Source organism: Diplotaxodon limnothrissa, linkage group LG5 (assembly GCF_057381915.1).
Source record: "Diplotaxodon limnothrissa isolate DT_005_m linkage group LG5, D_limnothrissa_male_GT1.1, whole genome shotgun sequence".
NCBI lineage: Eukaryota > Metazoa > Chordata > Actinopteri > Cichliformes > Cichlidae > Diplotaxodon > Diplotaxodon limnothrissa.
In genome coordinates, this window is record NC_140600.1 from 32,734,288 (window position 1) to 32,747,481 (window position 13,194).

Below are 13,194 nucleotides of genomic sequence, written 5' to 3' on the forward strand. Positions count from 1 at the left end.
AAACGAACAAGGCAGAGGGGAGGAAGGAAAACAGGGAGCCCAAAATATGGATGCATAATTAATACATTTGGATCATTTAATTAGCCACCCAAACAGAGGGAACGCGCAGCTACATTGTGTCACTGCTTTGTTCAAGTAATAGGCCACAGTTAGGTCTCTCTTACAGAAAGGCGAATATAATGAGCCCCCCTGTTGATATGGGGAATATTGGACCATCTCTCAGGCTAGTAAATATGGGGAGACAGTTTGAACAAATGATTACTTGTTTCTTTGATGTCTCATGTGTCTGACTAAGCAGAGCTAGAGAAGAAAACAAGACATTTCTAGGGTTTTAGTGCCTAACGATATCCTGAAAAGCAATCTTTCACACTTGAAAGAATCAAGGATTTTTTGAGATCTAAAACAAATGTCTGTCTTTTCTTTTTCAGAATGATGTGAAGCTCACTTGAGGAGAACAAGACCCCGCTTGAGCTGATCTTTTTTCTGGACAATCCTGCTACTTGTTGACACACAACCCTGTTTGTCTGAGCTCAATACTTTTCAGAGCCACGTGGGGATGGGAACGTGCTTGTATAAAGGATGGACTTACTGCGGCCTCACTAAAGGTCACGGTCCTCTAAAGGTCATGTCATGGCCCCTGGCACTGTGGCTATTGACTCTAATCTCTCTGAATCAAAAGATGACTCTAGGACAAACTATGAACACCTTCCAATCAGAGAGGAGGGAGTGGTCGCTGAACCACTTGACTGTGCATCAGTCTACTGGGGCTTTGTACATTGGAACTGTCAATCGAATTTACAAGTTGTCTTCTAATCTAACACTCCTGGTGTCTCATGATACAGGACCAGAGTATGACAACAAAGCATGTTATCCTCCACTAATTGTCCAGCCCTGTTCTGAGCCTTTGGCCTCCACTGACAATGTTAACAAATTGTTGCTTATCGACTACTCTCACAACCGGCTGCTGGCCTGTGGCAGCCTCTACCAGGGCGTCTGTAAGCTGATGAGGCTGGATGATTTGTTCATCCTTGTGGAGCCCACGCATAAGAAAGAGCACTACCTGTCCAGTGACAACCAGACTGGGACGATGTATGGAGTTGTTGTACCCTCTCAGGGTCAGGATGCGACTTTATACATCGGCACTGCCGTAGGCGGAAAACAGGACTACTTTCCAACTATCTCCAGCCGAAAGCTGCCTCGTGACCCAGAATCCTCCGACATGCTGGACTATGAGCTTCACACTGATTTTGTTTCTTCTCTGATTAAAATCCCCTCAGACACACTGGCTCTTGTGCCACACTTTGACATCTACTACATCTATGGCTTTGCCAGCAGCAGCTTTGTCTACTTCATGACTGTCCAGCCGGAGACTCCAGAGAACGGGATGCCTGCAGGTGGCTCCCCTGGCGACCTCTTTTACACGTCCCGCATCATCCGCCTGTGCAAAGGTGACAAGAAGTTCCACTCGTATGTGTCACTTCCTGTGGGGTGCATTCACAGAGGCGAGGAGTACCGTCTGCTGCAGGCAGCTTACCTGTCCAAGGCCGGCAGGGTTCTGGCTAAGTCACTCAACATTAGTGCTCAAGAGGATGTGCTCTTTGCTGTGTTCTCGAAAGGACAGAAGCAGTACCACGACCCTCCAGATCACTCTGCTCTCTGCATCTTCACCATCCAGGACATCAACACCCGCATTAAGGAGCGGCTGCAGTCCTGCTACCAAGGAGAAGGAAATCTGGAGTTGCACTGGCTGCTGGGAAAGGACGTGCAGTGCACCAAGGCGGTAGGTAGATTTTAGGGAGAAATGCTGCTTTGAACTTCATATATTTAGCGAAAGTATCACACAGTAGTGTGTAGCAGTGATATAGTAGAGCTGTACTGAAAGTTAGACTTGCAAGTATGATTGCAGCCTAAACAGCTGATAGATAGGCAGTCTGTGCTATGCTGAAGACACTATTCAGGTTTCAAGATCCCATGAGAGCAGAAGAGCTGGAGGAGATTATTTCCACAATGCTAATCAGAGGAATTCTGTATTGAGCTCTGATTTCATTCAGGGGTTTAGGCACCGACTCCCGCCTCCTTCTCCTCCCCTTTCTCTCCCTCTCTTTCCCCATCTCCCTCCTTCTGCTCTTGTCGCTGTCAGCATTTTTTGAGCCCTCTGAGACCTGTTCTTGATCTTGAGAAAAAACTGCCTTTCTTGTGAATGTCCAAGTCTGTGCCTTTATAAAAGCTATAATTCTGCATAATGAGAGGCTTTCATGGAAGCAAGTTGAAAGTGAAGCGTGAAAACAATGATATTCATCGCATGCGGTAAATCACTCTTGTGGTTCCCAACATGTACTTTGATTAAACCATGTCATCAAATAAATGAGATGTAATGCTATCCATAACACCAACGCAATCGCAAAAGAAATCTCTCTCTCTGTATTCATATGCTGTATGTGTCTGTAATGTGTCTCATTGGATACTTTAGTTCTCTGGTTACATAAATACTCAGTCAAATCAAGCACCAGTTGGGCATGGTGATGCATTAGGTATGATTTCTGTGGTCAGTACAGTTTATATAAGTGTTCATGCATGTAACAACATTGTATAGCCACGGCAGATCACCACTTGAAAAGCCCAAAACCTTTCCACTCTGTTGATTCAGTGCCAATAATGGCAGTTTCTTATTCTGCTAGTTTAAATATAAATTTTATTGCTTTTTGCAACAACATACAAAGGTTTGTTTTCCCAATTATATGCTGCTGTAATAGGAACCCTTTTTCCCCGCCCTCACCTCCCACCCTGCTCTCTTCCAAACCTACAAAAAAAAAAAAAAAAAAAAAAAAAACCCACATAAAATATGTATACATTTGTACAATATGTGGCATTTATACATATTCAAGGAAACAAGAAAGAAAGGAGAGAAAAAAAAAAGTAGACAATAGAAATAGCTAGCACATACTAAACAATTTTCTCCTCATCCACACTCCTGCAGGAGTTGTCCGATGTTTACTTCTTTTATAAAGTTTTTAAATGGCTTCCAAATTTCATCAAAATATGTTAACTTGTTTTTGAGAAAGTACGTTATCCTTTCCATTGCCATACACTGTGCCAAAGAATTTATCCAAGCACCAATAGCAGGAGGATCTGATGTTTTCCAATTTAATGCAATCATACGTTTTGCCTGTAATGTACAATAATCCATAAACTTAATTTGATGGGCTCTTAGTTTAAGATTTTTAGAATACACTTGTAATAGCAACATTTCTACATCTAGATGTAGATGTAGATGTAGAAGTATTCTGCTAGTTGCTGGGCAAATAAGACATAAAATTCACAGCTAATGACTGAGGCTTTAAATTGGCAGCTGGGTGCTTTAAGTGAAATGATAATATCACTTAAAGTGTAAGAGGTGGGAACTCAGAGATTTTTGTAGCTGACCGTTTGGGGAGTTCCTTTTTTAAGGCACAAAATATCAATTATGCAAATTAAGTATTTAATAACAAATGGGACATGCAATTAACTGCTAAAATAAGCCTGTCTTATTTTTTTGCATTTGATCTGGAAATTAACTCACTGTACCTGTATCTGTATTTTGTAAATCACACATAAAACTAATCACACCTATGAGAACTATTTGGGGATTGGGCTCACATGCTATTTTGCCGAATATAGTAAATCTGGCCCTTGGTCATTCAATTCTCAAGTTGATCCTTTCAAAGTTTCCTCTAGGTCTACTTTTCCTTCCTGATAAGGGAACAACACAATGAATTGCCACAAAGAAGGCGCTTGAAAATGGCTTCATTGGGCATTAAGGCGTTCTCAACACCAAACAGAGAGACCTACAGTATTTAATTCAATAGCAATCCATCACACTACTGTTAGCATAACAACATTTAACCAAAAGAAAAAAAAGGCAACTATGCTACTTTAATAAAATTTGATCATTAGCCTAATGTGTTTCAGAAACAGAGGATAAAAAATAGCTGCTCTAAAAGGGTAGATTTATATATTAGGTGACAGGCAATTAGCAGAGGTTTGAGGTGCACGTTAGAAGATCAAGCAATCTAAAAATCTGAGAAAAAGACAAACTACACAGGGTCTCTGGTGCACACACTCTTGAGGTCAAATGCAAGTTTTTTTCCCAAGTGAAATACTGACCAGATATTGGAATCAGCATAAACGTCAGGGTTTCCTAAAACTTATGTTCGATGCCATGGCAGTGCTCCAAAAGATGAGATAATTCATGTAAATCACAAAAGTCTGCATAGTGTCAATACAAGAACAGTTAAACAATAACCGAAGTCCTGAAGACACACCATCTGGAAACTATAAACTAAACCAAAGTATAAACCTAATAATAAGCCTGTATATTTCTTGTGCTAATCCATCTAGTGCAAGTTAAGAATCTTTACTGGATCAGTCACTGGCTGAGACCACATCCTCATTATTATTTGACAATGGTGGATGAAGAATTGTGAACTGATGGTGCGGTTTGGGGAAGGCCTGAGAGCGGACTGGCAGCGGCTCCTGAGCCAGGCAGATCCAGAAGTGAATGAAAAAGAGGGGTTGGGAAAATGAGAACAACACGTTTTAGTGTTTTAGGGCTGCAACGATTAGTCGACTAGTCACGATTACGTCGACTATCAAAATCGTCGACGACTGATTTAATAGTCGACGCGTCGTTTGAAGCTTTGTAAGATCCCAAAAGACGCAGGAATAAGTAGTAGGATTTAAGAGTGTAATAACGGACTGAAACAGAAGATGGTAGCACTGCATGTACAAGGATGCCAGCTGCCGTTAAACCCCGAAGAAGAATAAGAAGCTGTGTCCCAGAATTCATAGCGCAGCCTAGTTCAGTTTCCAACAATGGCGGCAGCTAATTAGTTTTAATATTACTCTTATTATTCTTTCTGGGTCACAAAATAAACGTTTAACATATTTTCAGGAGAGAATGTAGATGTGTAAACCTCAAATATCTGCTCAGTTTATCAAGACATCTCATATTTTCAAAAGCGCTCCGACGTTTTCGGAGACGTCTGTTACCCACCAGCTCGATAGCTAGCCGGGGGCAAGGCTCACTAGAGCCCGTGAGAACACCGGACTCCCGGCAAATCGTTTTCAAACCCACCGCTGTCTTCCGCTACTCAGGTTAAACATGATATACAAATCCCTTAGATAACTTAAAAATTTTATTGTTTGCCTTTTTTTTAGTATTTTATTTGTTCCTGAGTAAATCGGTTTGTCTGAGATTAAAGTTATAGTTTTTACACAGCTGAATAAACGTCAAGCAGACAACTGATTATCAGATGCTCGAGAATATACTCCGGTGTCCCGTTATATTTTAGATATCAAGGAGTTTATAAAATTTCACCGAAACAATCTGCAAATGTCATTAAAATTTAATAAACTATCATCTTGTCTTTATTTTTAGTTAGCACAGACCTTAAACACTTAAAGCTGTAAGCTAATGATAGTTATATAAGAGCAGATGCATGCTGGTGCAATAAGCTGTACGTTTTACGTCCAATGGATGATGATCTGATTAGTCCACTAATCGCAAAAATAATCAGTGACTAGTCAACTATCAAAATAATTGTTTGTGGCAGCCCTAATGCATATACAGACAAAGGACCAGAAGGGGAGTGTAGGAGCAGTGGTCCTGCTTCTAAAATTCAGATTAATTATCTTCACGTAAACTTTAACCTGGCGGTACTAGATTTGAGTGCATTTTCTCAAATGTGTGCATCAAGTTTTAAATGACACTCCATTCAATCATCAATCGCAAGTGTCACAACAGCAAGAAGTTATTTGAAGATTATGAAGATTAATCCCCAGAAGACCACAAAATCTGATGGAAGTCCAACAGTTGATGATTAAATTCAAACCAAAATGGTCAAAAAAGCAACCAAAGCAATTCTGCTTTTAGTACAACTACTAAATCCAGTATTAATTTACAGCATATATGTGTAAGTGTCCACATATATTTATTTAGTGTACAGATAGGCATGTCATTAAAATTTCAGCAGCAGAATTTCACATTGACTATTTGGCAATATGTGCAACACTTTTGTGGGTCCAGAGGGAATCTTGAAAATGAGAGATGGATCTTCTATTTCTTGTTTATAAGACTGGAGGTAAAGTGCATGAGCAAAAAGAACTGGGCAGTGGTGCGATATTAGATACATTTATGGTATGCTCACTTAATTGATCACATTTAGTTAAACTCAGGCACAAAGCCTGATCAAAGGAAAAGCTCATTTCAGGGCTAACGAATAATATATGCTTCAGAAATGGAGGATTTAAAACAACAATAAAAAAGCCCTAAAAGGGTAGATTTATATAGGGCGATCGTGGCTCAAGAGTTGGGAGTTCGCCTTGTAATCGGAAGGTTGCCGGTTCGAGCCCCGGCTTGGACAGTCTCGGTCGTTGTGTCCTTGGGCAAGACACTTCACCCGTTGCCTACTGGTGGTGGTCAGAGGGCCCGGTGGCGCCAGTGTTCGGCAGCCTCGCCTCTGTCAGTGCGCCCCAGGGTGGCTGTGGCTACAATGTAGCTTGCCATCATCAGTGTGTGATTGTGTGTGTGAATGGGTGGATGACTGGATATGTAAAGCGCTTTGGGGTCCTTAGGGACTAGTAAGGCGCTATATAAATACAGGCCATTTACCATTTACCATATATTAAGTGACAGGCAATTAGCAAAAGTTTGAGGTGCATGTTAGAAGATGCAATAGGACTGCTAAGCGTGCAGCTCTCTTTGATGCCCAATCAAAACCTAACATCTCTTGTGCTCTGTGATGTCAGATCAAGCGATCTAAAAATCACAGAAACAGGCGCAAAATACACGCCGTCTCTCGTGTTTGCCATCAGCAATTATTCTGCTCCGCAAATTTGCCCGCTCTGAGGCGTGTTCACAAACCCAGCAGCACAAACCCTTTTGAAGTAATAATTTTTAACCCTGAAAATCGTGCGCTTAATGCATGTTAGGCTTACCATAAGTCACTCTGAGTTCTCCTCTTATATTCGCATGTGTCTACAGCAATTTCAGTCAGTTTCTGGCCCCCACTAGCTCTCTTTACCCTCTCTCATTACATCTATTTCCTCTCCTTATATCTGTCATACCCACTCCTCCTTCATTTCATTCTCACTGCTTTTCCATCCCTCCTCCTTTCACCTTCTCTCCGGTTCTCTTCCTCACTTCGTCTCAAAAACACAACTCTCTGCCATCATTACCTTAATCTTTTCTATATTTTCACTCGCACACCCTCCTTCTCTCCACGCAGCCTGTTCCCATTGATGATCACTTCTGCGGTCTGGATATAAACCAACCCCTGGGGGGTTCCCAGCTGGTGTCAGGTCGGACAGTGTTCACTGAGAGCAGGGACAGGCTGACCTCTGTCACTTCCTACATCTACGGTGGACACAGTGTGGTCTTCCTGGGGACCAGGAGTGGACGACTTAAGAAGGTGAGTGCAGCTATACACTAACAGTCACTGGCAAACATGAGAGGATTTTTTATCTTGTTTTAAAAAGAATGAAATCTGACATGCATGAATTGTATTGTTTGTGGTGAATTGGTAGATCTCAAGACATGGGAAAGATGAGAAGAGATTATGCATCTTTTGATGATTTACCATGTTGCGTTTCTACACAAAACACATCAATGATTTCTTAAGGCTGCTCTGCCTCCTGTGATAATTAGTTTGGGGTCATGTGGTAACATGAAACACCATATGAATGGCATGCCATGAAATTTTGTGTGTTAACACTACATTTTGTTTTTGCTTATGCATTTTTAAATGTATTTTTACATGATTAATTATTCCCTGTAACACTGAACATACTTAAAATGTGCAAAAATGACACAAAACATGCCCGTGGCATGCTCTTACACTACAATCCCATGGCATCATATTGCGCTTCAATAAAACTTTTGGGTGAATGAATAAACGAAAGGAAATGGGTAACTCATTCTGCCGCCATCATTCAAAGGGACTGACAAAACGAGACACTTCAAAATTAAATGTGTTGTACAGTATTTCAGGACTTCCCTTTTATAAATATTGGCGATTTACATACTTTTTAGTCACAAATGCTGTGTGTCTATTCAGCTTATCTTTAAACTTTACTTTTTCAAGTTCTAACATGAAAAACTGAAAGCTTCAAGCTCAAGCCAGGACTACATCACTGTTTGATTGATTGATTGAATCTTTATTTTGAACATGTTGAAAAAGTATATAAAAAAAAATAGAATTAAAAGAGACAAATGAACAAAGCAAACAAAAGGAAAACGAGCAACCACAACTCCAAATAACGTCCATGTTCAAAAAGGAGCAGGAAGAAGCATAAGCTTATTTAATCCCACCCCTTTTCCACTATCTAGTATCAATAGACTACAGAAATACCTCCTTGTAATTACATTACATTACCTGTGACAGCAGGTTCATTTCTCCACCGTGCAATCAGATATTCTGAGCTTAACTATCTCAATCCTATATTTGGCAGCTTTTTAAAACAAGCTTAGCAGAACTGCATGGCATGATCTGATATCGAACATCATAATTGCTGCTGCTCCAGGATCATCACAGGAGCTGAGCAGTTATGTGTTTGAGATATCATATCTTTGTAACTCAGGGGAAAAAAAATGCTGCATGTTGCAGTCAGACTCCTTATAAGTTCTCGCAAGTGAGCTCACATTATCCCTATTTTATACTCCTCACACTGGCTCCCAGTCGATTTTGAGAATGCTTTTTCTGTACTTATATACAGAGCACTAAATCGACTAGGTCCAGATCATTTATCTCAACATCTTATTAAACACACTACCGCTCGCAGTCTTCAGTCGCAGGATCAAAATTTATTAGTTCTGCCTACCAGATTGAAGACTAGCAGGGGCAGAGCCTTTCAGTCTGTGACACCTAGAGTCTACCACTCCAGCTACATTTAGCTGACTCTGTGGACTCCTTCAAAAGGCATTTGAAAAGGCTTCTGTCTAACCAGGCCTTCTGCTGAGATTCTTTTTTTCTTTCATTTATTACTTTTTAAATCCTGTAACATGGTGTCATACTGATAGCAATAGTTTTGTTTTGTTTTTTAACAATTTTTAAAAATGATTGCAATCATTTTGTTGTGCTGTGACTTTATGTCAGTTAAAAGTGCTCTTCAAATAAAGCACTTGCATACTAATTACAATAAAAGACATTTGCCTTTAAGGGTTTCTGCCAGAAAAGCGTCTTAAGATATAGTTAACACTGTGCAAGGATATGCATTCATGCAAACTGATGATACAAAATGATACTTAAACATAACCGATCAGTTTTAGCATCTAAACTTACCCAAACATCGATTGACAGTAACTTAATAGTGCACAAAGTCTAAAAATAATATCTCCACATTGGACACAAACCCCCACCATCACATTTTTCTCTGCAGGAAGTGCTAAACTTCGGTATTTTGCCTGACTTGCAAAGCTGTGACATCACAAACATGTGACTGGTCAGTTCAAGTGATGGTCCTGGAGCAACGTTAACATTATATTGTAGAAGCAAAGCAGATACTGTTATATCAGATACATCTGCTGACACGACAAATTTTTCACATGTAAAATTACCAAATTTATCAAAATCTCTGCGATATACACTGCTGAAATACATCACGTCTGGCAGCTTTTGTGTCTCACCCACGCGGATGTAATAATGATCCCTAATCCATTAACAGAAATTCATGCAATAATCTGTTCAATTAATGATCTAATTAGCATAACTGGTTTTGTTAAGTATATCATGGTTATTATGGTAGGAGGACATTACGCAGCTGAACAAAGGTACAGCAGCACCACATTTTGTGCTTCAGCCCTCAGACAGTCGCTCTTAGTTGAGAACAAATTGATGTAAATCTCCATCCATGACTACTTGAGCCAAAACTGAAGCGCACGTCTGTTCCTTCAGTTCCTTTGTGTTAAAGTAAAAGGACATTATGCAGCTGTAGTGGCTCTTGTTTAACAGTGCCCTGGTGGATTTTGGGTTGAATAGCTTTTAGCATTACAAATTACCTCGAGGACCACTTCACTGATTTAGAAAATGATTTTGCTCCGCTTAATAAGAATTTTTAAATGTTTCTAAACATAATTAAATGTACCTAAGTGTTCTGTGCAAGTTTTAGTTCATGCTGCTCCCTAAAACTTCAAAAACATGTGTGTGTTCTCTGCTTCAAACCCTAAAATATGATTTCCAGTTCTTTTCAATTCCAGGATTCAGCCTCATGGTTATAGCGCCTTGTACGAATGTCTTAAAATCTAATGTTAATTTTCTTTTACAGATAAGTTGGTGATATGAAACATTTTTTTTTCTGTAAAAGGCAAAAAAGATCAAATCCAATATTAAATTGACTAGTATTTCCTGTGCAAACCAGATGTATATTATTTTAAATCATTCTGAGCTCAGCTGCTGTCAAAAAACTGCTAAAACACACATAACTGTTTCACATTTACACTGGGTGACATGTTTCTTTATAACAGTGAACACAAGCTCTGTAGTTTATTTTGAGTCATTCAGCAAATACCATTCTGTTCCCTTATATAACACAGCAAATCTGCATCTGAACATAGCCTGCGACAAATTCTCTTTTTACACTTGTTTAAGTAGCACTGGCTTAACTATGGCTCCTAGCTATTTTAAGAACAGCCTTTTAAAGATTTAATTTTTTAGAAACAAGGTCAAAAGCCTTAGACAAACACAGTCCAGGGTCAAATGCTTTAACAGTCTGACTAAGTCACTGTGGATTTTGGTATTTTCTTTGTAATTATCACAATTTTTTTTTTTCTTGTGCCGTCCACATAATCACAGAATCCCTGAGCAACCTTGGTACCAGCTGCCGTGCCAAAAATAAAATGCAGAACACGAGCTAACTGGCACCCCAGTTCACGCCTCTCACACATATCTGCCGTGTGCGTTAGCACTGGAAAGCCTAACAAGCGCTGGCAGGAAAACGACGTTGTACATGAACACGACTTATATCTCTACAGTGACAGTAAACACAACACATGGGCCAGCCAATAACTGTGCTACATAATTAGAGCTTAAAAAGATATTCATGGCTGAAGAACAGAGAGCCTCTGGTTGTAGAGCTCCTAGCTCTTCTATCAAACAGATACCAACAAAGAAACTCTCTGAAAAGGCCACAAGTGTACTTCGGGTGACTGTTTAAAAGGGGATGATAGTGCACACTAACAGACAGTCTTCATGTTGTTACACATTTCAGCACATTATTAACCGTTTATTGACTCTGTCAGTTGTCTAAATGGTAGGAAAGCTTGTTGTTTTATCTAATGTATGTTGCATTCTTGTACAGCACTTTGGTCAACGCTCCTGTTGTAATTAAATGTGCTATATAAAAAATAAACCAATTAAACCATTAATTGGCAGTCCAAAAACACAAAAATACAATCTGTTTATTTAAGGCAAGGCAAGGCAAGTTTATTTGTATAGCACAATTCAACAACAAGGCGATTCAAAGTGCTTTACAGAGACATTAGAAACAAGAACAAATAAAAAGCATGATTTAAAATTGATTAAAACAAACAAATAAACTAACTAACTAATTAACAAACAAACAAACAAACAACAGTATATAAAATCAAAACAGATAAAATCAGAACAGTAGATAAAATCAGTAGTTAAATGTAAGTTTTGAAATTTAAGCTTAAAGTGTGGATTTGGTGCTTTATTCAAATGCAGCTGAGAACAGGTGAGTCTTCAACCTGGATTTAAATAAACTGAGTGTTTCAGCTGATCTGAGGCTTTCTGGGAGTTTGTTCCAGATATAAGGAGCATAAAAGCTGAATGCAGCTTCTCCGTGTCTGGTTCTGACTCTGGGAACTGATAAAAGACCGGATCCAGATGACCTGAGGGATCTGGATGGTTCATACTGGGTCAGGAGGTCATTGATGTATTTTGGTCCTAAACCATTCAGAGCTTTATAGGCCAGCATCAGAACTTTAAAGTCTATCCTCTGACGGACAGGCAGCCAGTGTAAAGACCTCAGAGCTGGACTGATGTGGTCCACTTTTTTGGTCTTAGTGAGGACTCGAGCAGCAGAGTTCTGAATGAGCTGTAGTTGTCTGACTGATTTTTTAGGTAGACCTGTAAAGATGCCGTTACAGTAATCAAGCCTACTAAAGATGAATGCATGGACTAGTTTTTCCAGGTCCTGTTGAGACATCAGATCTTTTATCCTTGATATATTCTTGAGGTGATAGTAAGCTGACTTTGTTATTGTCTTAATGTGTTTTTCCAAGTTTAGGTCTGCATCCATCACTACACCCAAATTTCTCGCCTGGTTTGTGGGTTTTAGGTGTATAGATTGAAGTTCTCTGGTGACCTGTAATCGTTTTTCTTTGGCGCCAAAGACTATTACCTCAGTTTTGTTTTTGTTTAGCTGGAGAAAATTGTGGCACAACCAGTCATTGATTTCCTCAATGCATTTACCAAGAGCCTGTACAGGGCCTCGGTCTCCTGGTGACATTGTGATATATATTTGTGTGTCATCTGCATAGCTGTGATAGTTTATTTTGTTGTTGTTTATAATCTGTGCCAGTGGGAGCATGTAGATGTTAAACAGAAGGGGTCCCAAGATGGAACCTTGGGGAACTCCACATGTGATACTTGTCTGCTCAGATGTGAAGTTACCTATTGATACAAAGTATTTCCTGTTTTCTACGTATGTTTTGAACCAGTTTAGTACAGTTCCTGAAAGACCTGTCCAGTTCTCCAGTCGTTTGAGTAATATGTTGTGGTCAACTGTATCAAATGCTGCACTGAGATCCAGTAAAACTAGGACTGACATTTTTCCACTGTCTGTATTCAGACATATGTCATTAAACACTTTGGTCAGAGCGGTTTCAGTGCTGTGATTCTGTCTAAAACCTGACTGGAAGGCATCGTAGCAATTATTCTGTTTTAAGAAGTAACTGAGCTGTTGAGAAACTGCTTTTTCAATGATCTTACTTAAAAACGGGAGATTTGAGATCGGCCTGTAGTTGTTCATTTGTGTCTTGTCAAGATTGTCCTTTTTCAGTATAGGTTTGATTACAGCAGTTTTTAGTGATTCTGGAAACACACCTGATAGTAAAGAAAAGTTGACGATCTGTAACAGGTCTGACTCTAAAGTCTTTGAGACCTTTTTGAAAAAACTTGTTGGCAGGACATCTAAAAA

The 13,194-nt window shown here is 39.6% G+C and overlaps 1 protein-coding gene across 1 annotated transcript in view; it reads left to right on the top strand.

The window, feature by feature from the left end:
• Nucleotides 1-556: 556 nt before the first annotated feature.
• Nucleotides 557-13,194, top strand: part of LOC146632665 (plexin-A2-like) — a 71,745-nt gene continuing 59,107 nt past the window's right edge. Inside the window, exons 1-2 of the mRNA XM_085354581.1 lie at nt 557-1,780; nt 7,266-7,448. Of these exons, the coding sequence (XP_085210707.1) occupies nt 557-1,780; nt 7,266-7,448 (1,407 nt within the window). The remainder of the gene's footprint in view (nt 1,781-7,265; nt 7,449-13,194) is intronic.